The sequence below is a fragment of the Ascaphus truei genome, chromosome 4 (assembly GCF_040206685.1).
Source record: "Ascaphus truei isolate aAscTru1 chromosome 4, aAscTru1.hap1, whole genome shotgun sequence".
Lineage (NCBI taxonomy): Eukaryota > Metazoa > Chordata > Amphibia > Anura > Ascaphidae > Ascaphus > Ascaphus truei.
Genome location: NC_134486.1, coordinates 216703074 through 216724655, shown reverse-complemented (window position 1 = coordinate 216724655; position 21582 = coordinate 216703074). Strand labels below are relative to the sequence as shown.

Sequence of the window (21582 nt, the reverse complement as noted above, 5' to 3'; positions counted from 1 at the left end):
GCTCCCCCTCCTCAGTGGGAGGCGATGGCCCTCCGTCCCGCGCGCACACATGCGTCCCCCTCCGACGCTAGACGCGTGCACACGCAACTTACAGAGCACGCGCCCAGCAGCCGTTCTTCAGCTACTACCCCTGCAGTAAGGCTTCGCCCCCATACACCGCGCGGGCTCACTCAGAGTGCTACTAGTGCTCATCTGGGCTGTATAATCCGCACCAATCCTGGAAGGCTCCCTGCATTCCTCCTGTTCCGCCTCCACCCCTGATTGGCCAGCCCAGCTTTATCATGCCTCTCTGGGCTCTCACTCATCGCTTGACATAGTCTCTGTATGGAAGCTACTTTGTGTTCTCTTGGTGATGCTACAGGTTCTGACGTGGCTCGTATGACTACTCCCTTTGGCTCCCGACCTCGGCTCTCCTCTGACTACGTATTCTCTGGCATCCCACAATCACGGCTTGGACTTTGACCCTCCTCATCTCTCCACTCCCTGACCTCGGCAAGGCAAAAACTATTCTACTTCTACACCCAGTACCAGCAAGTATTGTCTACCTTACATACATCTGGCCTGGCAACGCTTAACAGCACACTCCGGACACGCTCCCTTTGCTGCGGGTGCGTGTATTCCTACTTCCCCCCTCAGCACAGAGGACGGGTCTGGTCTGCGGGCAGCAACGGCGTAACACCTGTTGAAATTCAGCAGGGCAGAAAGGGTACTTGTGCAGCGGTTAAGAAAAATGGGGTTTGAATACCCCTATCTCCCTGAATCTCTTATGAGGAGTGCTAAAGCTCATCGGGATTATTGGGTAAGAACTGCCATCCTAGAATACCTGGCTAATACTACCAAGGGTTCAAAGTCCTGCGAGCAGGACAGAGCAACATTTTTGATAAATGTATGGATTGTGGGACGTAATATTCCTCGTATATAGGGTGGAGTATATCTCCGAGTCCGGAAGGAGGAGCTGTTATTCAGTCAAAGTGACTGATAGCACGGCAAGGTAGAACAAAAGCCTGACCCTGCCCATTACTATTGAGCTGGTTTTATAAAGTCACCTACACAAAAGACCCAGGGATTTCCAAAAAGGGAGGTACCAGTTGTGTGGGGTTAATATATATATATATATATATATATATATATATATATATATGCAAATATAGCTGTATGCTCATCTGCATGTCTTAGGCAGGTCTGCAACCCCACCTTTCCCCATTATCACCCAGCATACAGCACTTCCACTGCAGCAAGGGATTCTGGGAAATGACATGCAAATGACCACACAGTGTCACTTTTTGCCTCAATAACCATTTTTAACATGGTTCCCTATAGGCTTAAGCTTGCTGCATGGTCACAGCTTTGAGCACAGCCAGGGTTAAGGTGCATACCCAGAAAACCACCCACAGACAGCTGTTTCGACCTTGATGGGTCTCATCAGTGTGGGGTTGATTTTACTGGGAATGCAAGAGAGGCTTATGGGATAGGCTAAACCATAATACTGAGTTAAGTTATGGTGAGTAAAAAAAGTGACAAAAACCCTCCACAGGAAAGCAAATATGCAAATATAGCTGTATGCTCATCTGCATGTCTTAGGCAGGTCTGCAACCCCACCTTTCCCCATTATCACCCAGCATACAGCACTTCCACTGCAGCAAGGGATTCTGGGAAATGACATGCAAATGACCACACAGTGTCACTTTTTGCCTCAATAACCATTTTTAACATGGTTCCCTATAGGCTTAAGCTTGCTGCATGGTCACAGCTTTGAGCACAGCCAGGGTTAAGGTGCATACCCAGAAAACCACCCACAGACAGCTGTTTCGACCTTGATGGGTCTCATCAGTGTGGGGTTGATTTTACTGGGAATGCAAGAGAGGCTTATGGGATAGGCTAAACCATAATACTGAGTTAAGTTATGGTGAGTAAAAAAAGTGACAAAAACCCTCCACAGGAAAGCAAATATGCAAATATAGCTGTATGCTCATCTGCATGTCTTAGGCAGGTCTGCAACCCCACCTTTCCCCATTATCACCCAGCATATAGCACTTCCACTGCAGCAAGGGATTCTGGGAAATGACATGCAAATGACCACACAGTGTCACTTTTTGCCTCAATAACCATTTTTAACATGGTTCCCTATAGGCTTAAGCTTGCTGCATGGTCACAGCTTTGAGCACAGCCAGGGTTAAGGTGCATACCCAGAAATCCACCCACAGACAGCTGTTTCGACCTTGATGGGTCTCATCAGTGTGGGGTTGATTTTATATATATATATATATATATATATATATATATATAATTAAAACAAGGGCAGCAGGCACTCTGTTAACAATATACTGATGCTTATCCCATATGCATAAATAGACAGCAGGTATTACCAGAAATTCATCCGGAAAGAAGAGACAGCACACAGCCAGATAGATATGACAATTATATTGAGGTAACATAAACCAAGGCACTACATCCAACGTTTCGGTCAGCTACATGTGACCTTCCTCAGGGATGTGCATTGAAAGAGTGCCAGTGAACAAACATATATACCCAAACCAATCAACATAATCAAACTCACCCGTGTAGACCCCAATTGCAAACCCGCAATGACAGACATGTGGTGTTGGTGAAACGCAATCCATCCATGGAGCGCACCGCCATCTTGAAGCGTCATCGATCATAATGTATACATGCAGGCACTGTGTCTCCCTCCGCCCTGCAGCCGCATCAACCTGCGACGCCACACTGTGCGCCGTATTTGCGCATGCGTATCACGGACCGAGGTTTCACATGGCCTGTAAATGTAAACATATGGCAGCGCATGCGCGGCAGCGACGCTCATCGGTACCTGAGTGTATTACACAGCACAAAGTACAACAATGCTGCCACAACAGCACGGACATGTGCCATGTTCACACAGGGCACCACAATCACCATGCCTTCCCATCATGTCTGTGGACAAAATGTTTATCTCTGCAAATCACATACAATGCTAAATCATGACCCCATATACCATGTCAGGGCCCGTCAAAGAACCTGGGGAAATGAATGATACATATAATGAGGCATGGATAAAAGATATATGCGTGTCACCAATCATCACCAACATATAAACATGTACAAACACCCACTGTAGAGTGATTGGAGTGTAACAAGAACGGAACCGTGGAGAACGAATATACATAAATACACGTCCAATTATAGTCAAAAAACCTAGATAAGGATTAAAGAGAGAACGATTAGAAATGTCCAAAAAAACACATGCCTCATATGTATCATTCATTTCCCCAGGTTCTTTGATGGGCCCTGACATGGTATATGGGGTCATGATTTAGCATTGTATGTGGTTTGCAGAGATAAACGTTTTGTCCACAGGCATGATGGCAGGCATGGTGATTGTGGTGCCATGTGTGAACATGGCTGTTGTGGCAGCATTGTGGTACTTTGTGCTGTGTAATACACTCAGGTACCGATGAGCGTCGCTGCCGCGCATGCGCTGCCATGTTTACATTTACAGGCCATGTGAAACCTCGGTCCGTGATGCGCATGCGCAAATACGGCGCACAGTGTGACGTCACGCGACAGCGTCGCAGGTTGATGCGGCTGCTGGGAGGAGGGAGACACAGTGCCTGCATGTATACATTATGATCGATGACGCTTCAAGATGGCGGTGCGCTCCACGGATGGATTGCGTGTCACCAACACCACGTCTGTCATTGCGGGTTTGCAATTGGGGTCTACACGGGTGAGTTTGATTATGTTGATTGGTTTGGGTATATATGTTTGTTCACTGGCACTCTTTCAATGCACATCCCTGAGGAAGGTCACACGTAGCTGACCGAAACGTTGGATGTAGTGCCTTGGTTTATGTTACCTCAATATAATTGTCATATCTATCTGGCTGTGTGCTGTCTCTTCTTTCCGGATGAATTTCTGGTAATACCTGCTGTCTATATATATATATTTATGGTGGGTGAAAAAGGCAAAAGAAAACCTCCACCGTTGGCATATAGCCAATAAAGAATATCACTTGTGAGCACATTCACATGTCTTAGACAGGTCTGCAACCCTGCCTTTCAACCATTATCACCTAGCATAGTGTTCCCACTGCAGCAAGGGATTCTGGGAAATGACATGCAGATGAGCACACAGTGTCACCTTTTTTCAAAGCAAGTATAAACCAACCTCACACTGATGATACACATCAAGGTTGAAACATGTCTGTGAGTGGTTTGTACTTGCTTTGCTAGTCCCATGCTGTGCTTAAAAGCTGAGTGAACGGCGATGCATCAGATTAAATGGGCTCCATGTGAATGGATATTCCAGGCAAAAGGTGACATTGTGTGCTCATTTGCATGTCATTTCCCAGAATCCCTTGCTGCAGTGGGAACACTGTATGCTAGGTGATAATGGTTGAAAGGCAGGGTTGCAGACCTGTCTAAGACGTGAATGTGCTCACAATTGATATTCTTTATTGGAGATATAGATATTTATATACTGTTTGTATTGAAATGTTATTTTAATGCATTTGTATCAAGTTAAATTCTATGGTTGTTGGTACAATATATCAGTGAGGACGTGAGAGTTTTCACCAGGGGAAGGATATAACCTAGCCCTCCAGCCGCTTGCCTTCTTTTGGGCCATCACAGTATAAGGTCTGTTAGGTACAGGCTCTGTGAGGGATAAGCTCTTTCATAAGGCCAAGCCTGTTATTGCAGCCTGGATGCATTGTTGCTGTATCCAGGGGCAGGCCTAGCAACAATCTGAGGGTGTCAGCCTTGGGGGGATACTGGCTGGGTCATATGAACTAAATGTGATGCCTGTCAGTATCAGACCTGCCCTGTTATGGGGCAGGGTTACAAGCCACACCCTGGGGATAGAAAGTGCCACTCTCCCAGAAGTCAGGCAGTCTGTTTCTCCTCCCCCTGCGGAGTGGTAAGATGTATTATCCTGTGAGACATTCGGGATAAAGGAGCTGCATGGGGCCTGCAGGGCCTTATACAATGGTAGTGTTGCTTCAGAAATATGGATGCTGTGAACCCGACTATGCCATTAATAAAAGTTTTCTGGCACATTATATGAGTGCCAGCGTGGACCATCCTGGCTGCCTCAGGATCCTCACTGGCTGGAAGTGCTGCAGCATGCAATACGGTACTGAGAACCTGATGTCTCCCCAAACCACCACGGAGTATAACAAGACCTCATGTTACAGCCTCACATGTACGCACCGCACCAATAACACACGTTAGCAGCAGGATCTCACTCAGGGTGGGGGAACAGGTGTTACATAAGTAAATACAAAGAAAGCATATTTATATGATCTTTGCATATAATAAATGATACGTTATTGTGCATACTTCAGCCTGGAAGCGCTCGGATCCCACAATAACACAGCAAAGTGGGGCCTGTTTTGATGTGCCAAATAGTGGAGACTGCAGTTAGAGAGGAAATGTGCTGCAGTCTCTCTGCATCCCTAAACCCAAAGAAAAATACGACCAGTGAAGATACCGTTATTGCACTATTGTTTTCCTTTACAAATATAAGCGCATTTCACATCATGTACGCGAGCGCCGCCCCCCCTCCCCGATCAACAGCTCTGTTGCCAGAACCAAAGATGGCCGCGGTCAACGCGACCTAATCACGTGCTCCCTCCCCCTGTGACGTAGTTTCCAGCGCTCACAACAGGAGCGTGGAGAAGGCGCCCTCGAGGTCCCGGTCACCTGCTGCAGTATCAACAGCGCGCGATTTTCAAAACGAATTCCGGTGGTTGGAGAAGATGTTCCCTTCTCCCCGCGCGCAAGCCGTGACGGCGCGGCGACCACTGAACTCCCGCGTCCCCGGCAGGAAGAGCCTGGGACCCGGCGCCTCCCAGTCCGCGATCTTCTCTCCCGTCGGACTCAGAGCCGCGAGCAGTGGCGCACGGTGAGTAGATAGGGGCGGGGAAAGAGATTGGCACGAGACGCAGTGGCGTCAAGAAACCTGCGCGCGAGCGGCCGCAGCCCAGTCACCAACTCGCTGCCGTGGAGGCCTTCTGGCCCTGCCCCCTCGTCGGTGTGAGCATTGTGACGTCACCAAACGTGTCAATCTGCCTGACGTCATAATCACCTTGTGCAACCCCCATATGGGAGAGTGGCTAATAAGTATCTCTTTCTAGTCAATATCTCCAAATCTACTGATTTACAATGAACATTTTTGTTCTCTCTGTATGCAAAAACATTAACCCCTTTACTGCAAGGGGACCGCAAATAAAAATGTCACTTGAGCACATTCACATGTCTCAGACAGGTCTGCAGCCCTCATCATTATCTCTTAGGCCTCGTTCAAGGTGCTGGCTTCGGAGGGCGGGCGTGCTGACGTGCGTGCTGCCGTGAGCAACAAAGTATTCAATTTGAATACTTGTTGTCAGGGTAGCAACTGCCCTGCCTCCGAAGCCAGGAGTTGCTGCTGACGACAGCTTCAGTAAACGAAAATTTCGTTTCTTGGAGCTGAAGCAGCGTCACAGGGACCAAGGCAGCCAATGAAATCATTCTTCAGAATGATTTCATGACTGCAGCTTGGATACTTTACCCTGCCGTCTGTAGCCCCGCCCCCTCCCCAACGCTGAAAAGTCTGCTGGGGGATAATCACATGTCGCCCAGCAAACTCCCAGCACTGCCTCCCGCACGCCCCCCCTCCGAGTTCTCAGCTGCCTCCCTGAACGAGCCCTGAGGCCGAGTTTATTGTACTTGCAACTGTGACGTTGCAAGTACATGTTGTTCATCGCAGGTGCCCATAGTGGGCGTGACGTCAGCCGTCGCAATCGCTGGAGGCCAGAAGATTTTGATATTTCCAGCGATCGAGGGGTGATGTCACGTGAGCGGTTCAGCCAATGAGGGCGGACTGTTTACAGCCACACCCCCCGGTCGCGATCTCTGGTCTCCTGCACCAGAGTGCAGGAATCGCTGTAGGACGGCTGACATCACGCGGTCGCCTTAGACACAATTATAAACTCGGCCTTAGCATACAGTGCTTCCGCTGCACCCAGGGATTCTTGGAAATTACATGCAAATGCGCACACAGTATCACCTTTTTTGCTTCTTGTCCATTTAACATGGACCCCTTCAATATATCAAGATGATGGTAACATTGTGAGTGTGTATATGTATGTCATTATTAATTGTTTTATTGTTGTGGTTCTTAGTCAAGTGGGAGATCATTGACGTTTTAGGGAGAGCTAGTGTCCGTGTAAGACGCAGCCGCTCCAAAGGCAGTGGATATTCACAGTTGAGTGCAAATAGCCGCACGGCTATTCGCACCCAGTAGAAATTAAAATGGAAAAAAATAAACACCCCAGCCAGGAATCGAACCCTGGTCCACTCTGCTAATGGCCTGGAGCATAACCATTGAGCTATAAGACTTTCTGATGTTTTCTAGTGAATAAAGGCATAGAAACCTACTGATATTACAGTGTTCACAGCAGCTCGGCTATTCGCACTCAGTAGGAAATAAAATGAAAAAAAAAAAGACAGAACACTCTCCTATTGACATTCTATATCCCCTGTATCTGTAATCAGCGCGGCTTTAGGCTGAGTCCCCAGTCAGCACTGTGACACTCGCCCGGCGGGGGGGCGGCGCATGCACAGCGCTAGTCCTCGATCTGCGGTCTGAGGGGAGAGAGAAAGTTTGTGACGGGAGGGGGTGTGGCGGTAGGTTTGCGGGGGCGTGGCCATGACGTCCCGCGGCTGGTTCGCCCTCATTGGCTGAACCGCCGGCGGGGGCGTGGCCACGCCTCCGTCACAAATGCCAATCTCAAACTCTCAAAGCCTGAGAGGGAGCGTGGCGTGCTGGCACACGAGCGCTGCGCCTTGCTCGGCCGTGCAATTTGTGGCTAGGTGCACGCTCATCTGGGGGCGCGGCCACAACGGCACTGAGCTGGTTTGCCCTCATTAGGTACACGGCCGAGCAGGGCGCAGCGCTCGTGTGCCAGCACGCCACGCTCCCTCTCAGGCTTTGAGAGTTTGAGATTGGCATTTGAGACGGAGGCGTGGCCACGCCCCCGCCGGCGGTTCAGCCAATGAGGGCGAACCAGCCGCGGGACGTCATGGCCACGCCCCCGCAAACCTACCGCCACACCCCCTCCCGTCACAAACTTTCTCTATCCCCTCAGACCGCAGATCGAGGACTAGCGCTGTGCATGCGCCGCCCCCCCGCCGGGCGAGTGTCACAGTGCTGACTGGGGACTCAGCCTAAAGCCGCGCTGATTACAGATATAGGGGATATAGAATGTCAATAGGAGAGTGTTCTGTCTTTTTTTTTTTTCATTTTATTTCCTACTGAGTGCGAATAGCCGAGCTGCTGTGAACACTGTAATATCAGTAGGTTTCTATGCCTTTATTCACTAGAAAACATCAGAAAGTCTTATAGCTCAATGGTTATGCTCCAGGCCATTAGCAGAGTGGACCAGGGTTCGATTCCTGGCTGGGGTGTTTATTTTTTTCCATTTTATTTTCTACTGAGTGCGAATAGCCGTGCGGCTATTTGCACTCAACTGTGAATATCCACTGCCCGCACCAAATAAGGCTGGGCCACTAATGTACATGGGATATCGGCACCTTTCCTTCACCCCCACCCATCTCGGGGATAAAGAAGTTCAAGTGTACCACTGCTGCCTGTTTTATTAGCAAGGGTTCAGTATTGAACTTCTGTCCACAGTTATAACTCATTGTTGACCCGAAATTCAATCCTAACAGTTCTTCCTTATTCAAGAAAAAGCATGCAAAATGTATTTATTTCATCAATGATCTATCCTCATTAAAAACATAAACAAAGCAACTCCTGGAAAATATCACTTCTGCAATGGGTTAGACCAGCGGTGCGCAAAGTGGGGGGCGCGACCCCCAGGGGGGGCGGGAGCTTGTGCTGGGGGGGCGCGGGCAGTTGCAGAGGCCCCGCGCTCTTCCCCCAGGCATTTAAATTAAATGCCGGGGGATCGCGTGAGGCCCCTGCAACTATTTACTTACCGGGATTCAGCCATCTGTGTTGACGCCGCGGCACCATGTGACCTGACGTCACACGCCCACGCAGCGTCATCTGACGCGGGTGAAGGTAGGCAGGGGGGCGCGAGAGCCGGGGGCAGAGAGACAGGGGGGCGCAGCACAAAAAGTTTGCGCTCCCCTGGGTTAGACACTAGATGGGATGTAACTGTCCCTCCCTTCATATTGAAGGGTTTCAGGGAAGCACAGGGCATGTACTGAATTACATTTTGAGTTAGAGAGAACGGCGGGTGGCCCTGGTCTCCCAAACATATACATAAGGACCAGAAACGGTGCCAGATTTTAGGGATAAACAAAACATTTTACAAACACGTTAACCTTTTAATTGCACTTACTGGCACACTTATTGACGTATCAGATACATCATGGGGAAATGTTAGTTAGGGGTTTATCAGGCAGACTGCCGAGTCCCCTCCACTTCCATTCCAGACAGCCAAGGGGCAGCTGAAGTGATCACATCCACAAGTGCCGCTGGACCTCCTTTCATTAAAAAGTTTAATGTACGTAACATAGTACAGCTCAACCCCGTTATAGCGCGATCCTCTATAACGCGGTATGAGCGTGGACCCCGAATATTTAAATTGTTTTTTTTTAAACAAACTTTATACACACACCCACACACACCCCTACCTCTGGTGGGGCTGCCGGCGCCTCACTCCTGCTGGCTTCTGGGGGAACGTGCTGGCTGGGGGAAGTGCTGGGGCTGGCTTCTGGGGGAACGTGCTGGGGCTGGCTTCTGGGGGAAGTGCTGGGGCTGGCTGGGGGAAGTGCTGGGGCTGGCTTCTGGGGGAAGTGCTGGGGCTGGCTGGGGGAAGTGCTGGGGCTGGCTTCTGGGGGAAGTGCTGGGGCTGGCTTCTGGGGGAACGTGCTGGCTGGGGGAAGTGCTGGGGCTGGCTTCTGGGGGAAGTGCTGGGGCTGGCTTCTGGGGGAAGTGCTGGGGCTGGCTTCTGGGGGAAGTGCTGGGGCTGGCTTCTGGGGGAAGTGCTGGGGCTGGCTGGGGGAAGTGCTGGGGCTGGCTTCTGGGGGAAGTGCTGGGGCTGGCTTCTGGGGGAAGTGCTGGGGCTGGCTTCTGGGGGAAGTGCTGGGGCTGGCTTCTGGGGGAAGTGCTGGGGCTGGCTTCTGGGGGAAGTGCTGGGGCTGGCTTCTGGGGGAAGTGCTGGGGCTGGCTTCTGGGGGAAGTGCTGGGGCTGGGGGAAGTGCTGGGGCTGGCTTCTGGGGGAAGTGCTGGGGCTGGGGGAAGTGCTGGGGCTGGCTTCTGGGGGAAGTGCTGGGGCTGGCTTCTGGGGGAAGTGCTGGGGCTGGCTTCTGGGGGAAGTGCTGGGGCTGGCTTCTGGGGGAAGTGCTGGGGCTGGCTTCTGGGGGAAGTGCTGGGGCTGGCTTCTGGGGGAACGTGCTGGCTGGGGGAAGTGCTGGGGCTGGCTTCTGGGGGAACGTGCTGGGGCTGGCTTCTGGGGGAAGTGCTGGGGCTGGCTTCTGGGGGAAGTGCTGGGGCTGGCTTCTGGGGGAAGTGCTGGGGCTGGCTTCTGGGGGAAGTGCTGGGGCTGGCTTCTGGGGGAAGTGCTGGGGCTGGCTTCTGGGGGAAGTGCTGGGGCTGGCTTCTGGGGGAAGTGCTGGGGCTGGCTTCTGGGGGAACGTGCTGGGGCTGGCTTCTGGGGGAACGTGCTGGGGCTGGCTTCTGGGGGAAGTGCTGGGGCTGGCTTCTGGGGGAAGTGCTGGGGCTGGCTTCTGGGGGAAGTGCTGGGGCTGGCTTCTGGGGGAAGTGCTGGGGCTGGCTTCTGGGGGAAGTGCTGGGGCTGGCTTCTGGGGGAACGTGCTGGCTGGGGGAAGTGCTGGGGCTGGCTTCTGGGGGAACGTGCTGGGGCTGGCTTCTGGGGGAAGTGCTGGGGCTGGCTTCTGGGGGAAGTGCTGGGGCTGGCTTCTGGGGGAAGTGCTGGGGCTGGCTTCTGGGGGAAGTGCTGGGGCTGGCTTCTGGGGGAACGTGCTGGGGCTGGCTTCTGGGGGAAGTGCTGGGGCTGGCTTCTGGGGGAAGTGCTGGGGCTGGCTTCTGGGGGAAGTGCTGGGGCTGGCTTCTGGGGGAAGTGCTGGGGCTGGCTTCTGGGGGAACGTGCTGGGGCTGGCTTCTGGGGGAAGTGCTGGGGCTGGCTTCTGGGGGAAGTGCTGGGGCTGGCTTCTGGGGGAACGTGCTGGGGCTGGCTTCTGGGGGAAGTGCTGGGGCTGGCTTCTGGGGGAACGTGCTGGGGCTGGCTTCTGGGGGAACGTGCTGGGGCTGGCTTCTGGGGGAAGTGCTGGGGCTGGCTTCTGGGGGAACGTGCTGGGGCTGGCTTCTGGGGGAACGTGCTGGGGCTGGCTTCTGGGGGAAGTGCTGGGGCTGGCTTCTGGGGGAAGTGCTGGGGCTGGCTTCTGGGGGAAGTGCTGGGGCTGGCTTCTGGGGGAACGTGCTGGGGCTGGCTTCTGGGGGAAGTGCTGGGGCTGGCTTCTGGGGGAAGTGCTGGGGCTGGCTTCTGGGGGAAGTGCTGGGGCTGGCTTCTGGGGGAAGTGCTGGGGCTGGCTTCTGGGGGAAGTGCTGGGGCTGGCTTCTGGGGGAAGTGCTGGGGCTGGCTTCTGGGGGAACGTGCTGGCTGGGGGAAGTGCTGGGGCTGGCTTCTGGGGGAAGTGCTGGGGCTGGCTTCTGGGGGAACGTGCTGGGGCTGGCTTCTGGGGGAACGTGCTGGGGCTGGCTTCTGGGGGAAGTGCTGGGGCTGGCTTCTGGGGGAAGTGCTGGGGCTGGCTTCTGGGGGAAGTGCTGGGGCTGGCTTCTGGGGGAACGTGCTGGGGCTGGCTTCTGGGGGAAGTGCTGGGGCTGGCTTCTGGGGGAAGTGCTGGGGCTGGCTTCTGGGGGAAGTGCTGGGGCTGGCTTCTGGGGGAAGTGCTGGGGCTGGCTTCTGGGGGAAGTGCTGGGGCTGGCTTCTGGGGGAAGTGCTGGGGCTGGCTTCTGGGGGAACGTGCTGGGGCTGGCTTCTGGGGGAAGTGCTGGGGCTGGCTTCTGGGGGAAGTGCTGGGGCTGGCTTCTGGGGGAAGTGCTGGGGCTGGCTTCTGGGGGAACGTGCTGGGGCTGGCTTCTGGGGGAAGTGCTGGGGCTGGCTTCTGGGGGAAGTGCTGGGGCTGGCTTCTGGGGGAAGTGCTGGGGCTGGCTTCTGGGGGAAGTGCTGGGGCTGGCTTCTGGGGGAAGTGCTGGGGCTGGCTTCTGGGGGAAGTGCTGGGGCTGGCTTCTGGGGGAACGTGCTGGGGCTGGCTTCTGGGGGAAGTGCTGGGGCTGGCTTCTGGGGGAAGTGCTGGGGCTGGCTTCTGGGGGAAGTGCTGGGGCTGGCTTCTGGGGGAAGTGCTGGGGCTGGCTTCTGGGGGAACGTGCTGGCTGGGGGAAGTGCTGGGGCTGGCTTCTGGGGGAAGTGCTGGGGCTGGCTTCTGGGGGAACGTGCTGGGGCTGGCTTCTGGGGGAAGTGCTGGGGCTGGCTTCTGGGGGAACGTGCTGGGGCTGGCTTCTGGGGGAACGTGCTGGGGCTGGCTTCTGGGGGAACGTGCTGGGGCTGGCTTCTGGGGGAAGTGCTGGGGCTGGCTTCTGGGGGAAGTGCTGGGGCTGGCTTCTGGGGGAAGTGCTGGGGCTGGCTTCTGGGGGAACGTGCTGGGGCTGGCTTCTGGGGGAAGTGCTGGGGCTGGCTTCTGGGGGAAGTGCTGGGGCTGGCTTCTGGGGGAAGTGCTGGGGCTGGCTTCTGGGGGAAGTGCTGGGGCTGGCTTCTGGGGGAAGTGCTGGGGCTGGCTTCTGGGGGAAGTGCTGGGGCTGGCTTCTGGGGGAACGTGCTGGGGCTGGCTTCTGGGGGAAGTGCTGGGGCTGGCTTCTGGGGGAAGTGCTGGGGCTGGCTTCTGGGGGAAGTGCTGGGGCTGGCTTCTGGGGGAAGTGCTGGGGCTGGCTTCTGGGGGAACGTGCTGGGGCTGCCGGCGCCTCATTCCTGCCTCCTCCCTCATTCCGATCGGGTGATGTCGTTGATATCCATGAAGCTAATGAACGTATTAGGTTTGTGAAATGAAAATTGCATTTTGGAGCAAAATGGCGACTGGGGAATTATGTTACAGTACTTGAAATTCACGCTGATAAAGTGCCTTGCAAGAGATCACACAGTGGCCCTTATTCAGTAAGCTGTGTAGCTGATTCCATGTGCCTGAGGAGGTTTTGGTCAATTTCAGTTGTATGGAGCTGAACACTTCTCCAGTATGGGAAAGGCCTTCACGGTAAATTGCATTGGGTCCCTGAGTGATCTTACCTGAGGCTGGAATGGATCCACAAACGTGTTTAGTCAAGATTAGCACCGTAACCGCTAACCCAACACTTTTATATTTATCTTAACTATCCAAGTTTGGTTTCAGCCTCAGATACTTTTCATTTGCTCTGTGATCATTTGACCTGCTTGAGGTTTGCATCCCTTGAATTACACAGCATCACATTTTACCACACAGGACCTTGCCACAGAGCATCTATGTGATGCCTCACTGCATTATACAATAACATACCCAATCTTGTCATGCTTCTTCCTCAAGAAATTTATTATTTTATACAGGATTTGTTGCTGGGATCCTAGCTTGCACCCTGCTTGTAAACAAAACAGAAAAACGTTATCTCCAATTTAATTTGCGATTTTTCCAATTATTCATTTTTTTTTTAATGTGCGTTTTTCTTATAGAGCAACGCCAACAAGAGTGGTACCGCACGCAACCGCTAGTGAGACTGTGAATTACTATGTTCAGACATTTGGTTCCTCTCTCCCCGTTAAAGTCATGGAGGCTTTAACAAAAGCTGATGGTAAGTTCTGTCCCAATTACTTTCTGCTACTACTGGCAAGCAAAGGATAGACGTAATGGTGAAGCCACTAGTCTTTGTACTGGGATAATTTGTTTTGAGAGCTAGTGCTTGTCCTTTGGGACTTACCCAACATTACAGTCTCCTTGTGCCTTCAGGCATTACATTGCAAGCTACTCTGTGCATGCTGTCCTATCGAAGAAATATGTTGTTGGGTATGAATTACATTCGTGTAATAGCTGCATAGTATTACTTTTTTAAATAAGGTAGGTTATTTGGGAGCTGACTCTTTTTTGATGCTTGTGTTGGTTAGAGAGCAGTAGGAAAGCCCAGAAAACGTAGTGGTCCATGTCTCTGCTCCTGAAAAAAGATGGTTTAGCTAATTTAAATAGCTATTCTGCCATAGGGGCCTGCAATCCATTGCAGGGCAGCAAAGTGGCCAATAGGAATAGTATCTGATAACAATAACCACATATTTTCTTTATACGAAAAGAGGGTGTCTCCACATGTAGGTTTCTTACAACTGAGGAGCAAAACATATAGCTGAGTTCTGGCAATGAAACATGTCCTGCATTAATGTTCTATCGATTCCGGTGTCAGTTAAAACATTTTTACAGAATGCTTAGAGACACGTGTGTTTGATATTTACCCGCTAAGGTACCATACATTTGACAGCAGAAAATGAAGAGTATACCATGGAAAAGATGCACTCAACCTCTAAATTTTGAACTCTGCTTTATACTGGAAAGAGATGGAATTCCATCTCCACTAATACATATCTTAATAATTTTATTACAAAAAAATTTGATATTAAATCCTATTCAACAAGTAGCGCTGTAAAGCAAGTTGACCACGTGTGTCTATGTGAACTTGTTTTGTTTTTATCTGTTACATTGCTTTCAGATTTGCGACTGAAAAAGTCACCAATGTATATACAGTACTCACAACTGGGAGGGATATGCTAATATCACATACTGTATACAGGCATACCCCGGTTTAAGTACACTCACTTTAAGTACACTCGCGAGTAAGTACATCTCGCTCAATAGGCAAACGGCAGCTCGCGCATGCGCCAGTCAGCATGTCCTGAACAGCAATACCGGCTCCCTACCTGTACCGAAGCTGTGCTCAAGCGGGGAGACTATAGAGCCTGTTACAAATGCCTTATTTACATCAGTTATGCACGTATATGATGATTGCAGTACAGTACATGCATCGATAAGTGGGAAAAAGGCAGTGCTTCACTTTAAGTACATTTTCGCTTTACATACATGCTCCGGTCCCATTGCGTACGTTAATGCGGGTTATGCCTGTATAGTGAAACTGTGCAAACATATACTGTACTTGTATAGTGAGAAGAATCCCCAAATGTAGGGCTATAGAAAAGTGCTGCAGAAAAATAGTGAGGTCTGCAGTTGGTGAAACTCGCTGTGTCAAATAAAAAAAAGAGTGATTCCAAATAACAGGCAATGTATCCCACTGTTGGGCTATATTGCTTGATAATTGCCTGAGGTAATCAATATCCAAAATAGTTGGAGATGGAGTATACTTTCTTACATAAAATATGTTTCCTAGCTGGCTTTTAAAACACAGGTAATGATTACCTTGTCTGGTTAGTGTGTTGTTACTTAAAACCAGAGACAGAACATGAAACACAGACAGAGCTCAGTGCACATCCAGGGAAACTTATACATGGTACAGTGCCTAAATATATATGTATAGATATCTATTAAATAAAACGGTCTTTTAGTTTGGCAAAAATGTTAGTGTTGTAAGCCCCCGAGCCACTACACGGCAGACCACATCTCAAGGGTCCCTAACACTAATATAAATTCTTAATAACCTGTGCATTACCAGGAAGAATGATTTATAATAAATCTGTCAAAATTAGTTGCATAGTTATAAGTCTGATTGAAGCTTTTATTAACCTGTACATTACCAGGAAAAGCACTCTGTATTAGATTTGTCACAATCATACTGCAAGCAAGCAATTTCCCCTGAGAGTGGGAGATGCTATGTAGTGAGCTTTTAACCACTTAAATGTGGGAGGGGGTGAGCTTCAACAAGATAGGAAGAGCCACCCTCCAATCGGCTAAGACTAGCTGAACAAGAATTGTAAAACATACAGGACACCTGCAAGCTCATATTAAACCCCCAAAATAACCACAACATATATTTAAGCATATAAGTGTCAGAGGAGTGCTACTGAGCATGGCAATATATATTTAAAACCAGAGACAGAACATGAAACACAGACAGAGCTCAGTCCACATCCAGTGAAACTTATACACGGTACAGTGCCTAAATATATATGTATAGATATCTATTAAATAAAATGGTCTTTTAGTTTAACATTTTGGCCACAGATTTATTTTAAATCATTCTTCCTGGTAATGCACAGGTTATTAAGAATTTATATTAGTGTTAGGGACCCTTGAGATGTGGTCTGCCGTGTAGTGGCTCAGGGGCTTACAACACTTTGGCCAAAATGTTAAACTAAAAGACCATTTTATTTAATAGATATCTATACATATATATTTAGGCACTGTACCGTGTATAAGTTTCTTTGGATGTGCACTGAGCTCTGTCTGTGTTTCATGTTCTGTCTCTGGTTTTAAATAATATATTGCCATGCTCAGTAGCACTCATCTGTGACACTTATATGCTTATATATATGTTGTGGTTATTTTGGGAGTTTAATATGAGCTTGCAGGTGTCCTGTATGTTTTTGTGTGTTGTTACTGCCTGACATAGAAGATACTATAATGTCATTGATAGCTATCATTAGTTGGTATCAACAGAAACAGGGTAGCTTTAAAGGTTGTTACCAAGTAAAACTGCAATGCAAAATTTAAGTTGTTGCAAATGATCACACCACTAATCACTTTGATTTCTAGTGGATGCTCAGTCAGTCCACCTATTACGTGTTGTGACCAATGTTAATACAGGTCAGTGAGCAAGAAAAGAAAGCGACTATTTAAATGACTGCAGCATAAACCTGAACATTATCCCATAACAGCTCACTTTAAATTCCTGGTGGATACTTTGACCGCCCACCTAATTGCGGTTGTGACCGCCATTAGTTAGTATTCATAGAAACAAGGCGACGGTTTTAAAATTATAGCTACATGGAGGAATTGTTACGAATAATTATGTAGCAGCTCCTTTGATCTTAGGTATTCTTAGTTGGTACCGAAAATGGAGAGTAACTGTTTAAAGTATTGCCACATGAATCCCTAGTGCAACACGGAGACTGTGGCAAACAGTTACACAGCAGCTGACTTACTCTTAGTGAATACCTTGTCCGCCCACTTGTTTGCTGTTATAACGGCCGTTTAATTGATACCGGCAGACACAGAGTAGCCGTTTGTGTGGCTGCCGTATAGACTGCAGCCTTTTCCATGGGTATACTCTTCATTTTCTGCTAATACATTCTGTCCCTGCATGCACCCCTCACATACTGAAGATACCTTGGCTGAGCAGAAGCTGTTCTTTCTGTATAACCATACATTAGACAGGCTCAACCAATCAGAGGGCTCCTTGTCGGAATGTTCTGGTCACGAGGCACTTATTGGAATTAAATAAAAATGTCTTTAGCGGTATAGAGGGGTAACATTCCTATTGTAAAAATATATAGTGATTTAACTTGGGCTTTGAAGTAGAGATCCAAGAGTGACTCTCAATATTGCCTACTGAGTGCTGTGTGTTCTTTAAGGGTTGAGGCCGCAGGAGGTTTACATGGTCACTGAACTTTTAATGACAATTCTGATTCCTGTAGCAGACGCACCTTTGACTGTTCAGATCCATGAAAGTGGCTGGGCCTGGCTTGTCTGCATGGATCGCATGATCATCTGGAAGATCGGTCAGTCTTCGTCTGGAAAGGTAAATCCAGTTGAGAATCTAACACAGATCTAACTTTGCGTGAATCTTAATTTTCCTGTTCCCCATGGAAGTGGGCACCGTAGAGTTAAGTCCGTCTTTAGCTGGAGTAGGACAGGAAATTGACTTTTGCAGGTAGTACCATAAAAGGCCCCTCCTCCTACCCGCTGGAAGTGTTTTTCCTGTCCTACAGCTAGGAGTAGTGTTTGTTATTTTGTAAAGGACTCACCAGACTGCAGCTAGTGCAGGTAATCCAAGGGCTTGTTAGCGTCTCCTCCTGCAGCTCCGACATACAAGCACCGTGGGGAGTTGCTGTTCGGAGGCACATGCGACTGGGCAGACCACGAATGCGTCTCAGTATGCAGCAGTAACAGCTGATGCGGGGACATGCTTTTTTTGCATGTCATCTCACGTGGATGAATAGCGTACTCCCCGTCTTCTTGCTCGTGCTCCCCACATGCAGGCACAAGCACAACTGTGCAGAAATGCGTTCAGCGCCCTGATTGAACAAAGTGACAGTGACGCCAGAGAGTCGACTGAGCAACGGCCTCAAAAAATGAAAGCCATCTGCCGCATGGAACGCTGTGCAGAAAGGAAAACAAATCGGCTGCAAGAAACTGGAAGGATTAAAGAAATCGGCATGGAGGCTGCAGCAAGCAAGGGTTGCTACCTAAAACCGGGCGAGTCCTTAGTATAGAGGAGACATCTAAAGAGAGTTGATTTATGCAGGACAAAATGCTTGTTTTTTTTGTCACCATGGTTCTTTTGTGATACAGCCAGAAAAGGGAACTTTTAAAGTGGTAATGGAGGTTCAGCATAAAAAAATAAATATAGGATGCTTTCAGTGTGAGACGGGCAGGCAGATTATTGGAGATAAGGAAAAACCAGAGGTATTAAACAAATTCTTTGCCTCTGTGTTTACCAGGGAAGAATCAATTGCATTAGTAGTGCAGCAGGAGGAAGCCACAACCTCTAAATGATCAAAAAATTGGTTTACTGAGGAAGTTCATAGGCGACTTTATAAAATTGAAGTAAGGCACCTGGCCCTGGTGGCATACATCCAAGAGTTCTTAAAGAGTTAAGTTTAGTACCATTATATTTAATATTCAAGGACTCCATTTCAACAGGCTCAGTACCACAAGATTGGCGTAAAGCAGACGTGGTGCCTATATTTAAAAAGGGAGCTAGATCACAACCGGGGAAGTACAGACCTGTAGCCTGACTTCAATAGTGAGGAAGCTAACTGAAGGTTTAATATGGGATAATATTCAGGAATACCTGATGGAAAACAAAATTTAGTAATAGTCAGCATGGATTTATGAAGGATAGGTCGTGCCAAACTAATCTTATTAGTTTCTTTGAGGAGTATGAATTTAGACCAGGGTAATGCAGTTAATCTGGTCTACTTAGATTTTGCAAAAGCTTTTGATACGGTTCCACACGAGGTTAGTGTACAAAATAAAGCAAATTTGACTCAGTAAAAATATTTGCACCTGGATTTAAAACTGGTTGAAGGATAGACAATAGAAAGTTGTAATAAATGGAACTTTTTCAGGTTGGGCTAAAGTTGCGAGTGGAGTACCTCGGGGATCGGTGGACTGGGACCCCTGTTTCTTTAACTTGTCTATTAATGCCCTTGAGGTTGGCATAGAAAGCAAAGTCTCCATCTTTTCTGATGACACTAAATTGTGTAAGGTAGTAGAATCATAATTTCTCTCCAGAAGGACTTGGATAAACTGGAAACTTGGGTAGGTAAATGGCAAATGGGGTTTAATACAGATAAATGTAAAGTTTTGCATTTGGGAAACAAGAATAAACAGGCAACTTACAAATTAAATGTTGCTACATTAGGAAAATCTTTGATGGAGAAGGATTTAGGAGTGCTTGTAGACAGCAGGCTTAGAAATAGAGCCCAGAGTCATGCAGAGCTGCAAAGGGAAACAAGATCTTATCTTGCATTAAACGGGCAATGGATGGAAGAAGAGTAAACATAATCATGCCCCTTTTAAAGGCTTTGTAAGACCACACCTTGAATATGGAGTACCATTTTGGGCACCCCTCCATAGAAAATATATGATGGAACTAGAAAGAGTGCAGAGAAGAGCCACCAAATTAATAAAGAGGATTGATAATCTGATATATGAAGAGGGGCTAGCTAAATTAGATTTATATACATTAGAAAAGAGACGTCTAAGAGGGGATATGATACCTATATACAAATATATTCAGGGACAGTGCAAGGAGCTTTCAAAATAAATATTCATCCCAAGGGCAATACAAAGCACACGGGGTCATCCCTTAAGGTTGGAGGAAAGGCGATTTCACCAGCAACAAAGGAAATGGTTCTTTACAGTAAGGGCAAATAAAATGTGGAATTCATTACCCATGGAGACTGTGATGGCAGATACAATAGATCTGTTAAAAAAAAAAATTATTTGGGGGAACGCAAAAAAAGACAGTGTTTCCCAATCCATCATGTGATTAAGGATATGGTACAATCAAAATAGGCGCAGCCTGATAATAAAAGAAGAAAAAAAACAAAATGAGTGATTACCAAGAAATTCAGCAAAATGTATCCTTTTGGACAAAAGGAGGTAAAATTCTGGGAAGTAACTCTGAAAATGGAGACAGCACTATCTAGTCACAAGGAAAACCACACTACCAGTTGATTGCCACTGGAGATCAGGCAATTACACCTTTAAACCGGGATCATTCATTGAGCAAAACCAAGGAATAAAACAAATTGTCATTTATTCCATTGAAATAGACGTACATGCAGGGGATTACAATTATACAGATGAAAACACACTTACTGGGGGATGTGGGCTAAAGAAAACTAACCTTTACTAGCTCAGATTGTCCTTAAAACAAAGTCTTTGGTTGACCGGGATGTACCCACAAATGTCCTCGAACCGGACTCTGCATGCGTTACCAGACCCCACCGCTGTATCTGCTCCAGAGATGCCAAAATCCCTTGACCGGAAGATAGTACCAAACGTCCTGGTACTCTTTTTTTCGGCTTGTAGCTCCAGCCGCGACTGCTACGTTCTATTCTGAGAACTTGGCCTCGAAAAGTGGTATTTCTCGCCTTGAAATTTCTGAAGCTGGCTCGCGTCTATTTCTATACAAACAAACACAAACAGAGCCCAGTGCTTCATCCAATGGCAAAAATACACAGTGAAATACCTATATATCTCTTGAATAAAAGGGTCATTTAGTTTAACACTTTGGCCAAAGCATTGTAAGCCTGTGAGCCCTTTCAAGGCATGACCACAAAATCACAGGTCCTAACACTAATTACAATTCTTAATAACCTGTACAATACTAGGAAGAATGATCATAATAGATCTGTCATAATCAGCTGTATGGTTTTAAATCTGATTGAAATTCTTATTTACCTGGACAATACCAGGAAGAATACTCTGTATTGGACCTGTCACAATCAGCTGCATGCAAAGACCTGTGCATGTGGAAAGTGGGATGGGACGAGCTTTAAACCTGGGAGGGAGGGGCCAACCTCCAAATCAGCTGTGACCAGCTGGACAGAATTAACAAACACACAAATACCCAGTAAGCTCATATTTAAGCCCCAAAAGTTACCACAGAATATATATATGTGTATAAATGCCAGAAATGGAGTGCTACTGGGCATGGCAACCTGGTTGGTATTTTCCAGGTAAATAAGAATTTCAATCAGATTTAAAACCATGCAGCTGATTATGACAGATCTATTATGATCATTCTTCCTAGTATTGTACAGGTTATTAAGAATTGTAATTAGTGTTGGGACCTGTGATTTTGTGGTCATGCCTTGAAAGGGCTCACAGGCTTACAATGCTTTGGCCAAAGTGTTAAACTAAATGA

The 21582-nt window shown here is 48.5% G+C and overlaps 1 protein-coding gene across 2 annotated transcripts in view; it reads left to right on the top strand.

Moving 5' to 3' along the window:
• Window positions 1-4936: 4936 nt before the first annotated feature.
• NUP133 (nucleoporin 133) overlaps window positions 4937-21582 on the top strand; it is a 97487-nt gene continuing 80841 nt past the window's right edge. Inside the window, exons 1-4 of one of the 2 annotated variants that reach the window (XM_075596867.1) lie at window positions 4937-5130; window positions 5646-5901; window positions 13724-13842; window positions 17621-17721. In XM_075596867.1, the coding sequence (XP_075452982.1) occupies window positions 4959-5130; window positions 5646-5901; window positions 13724-13842; window positions 17621-17721 (648 nt within the window). In that variant the 5' untranslated portion in view covers window positions 4937-4958. Of the gene's footprint in view, window positions 5131-5645; window positions 5902-13723; window positions 13843-17617; window positions 17722-21582 lie in introns of both variants that reach the window. The other variant, XM_075596865.1, reaches the window with a different exon arrangement.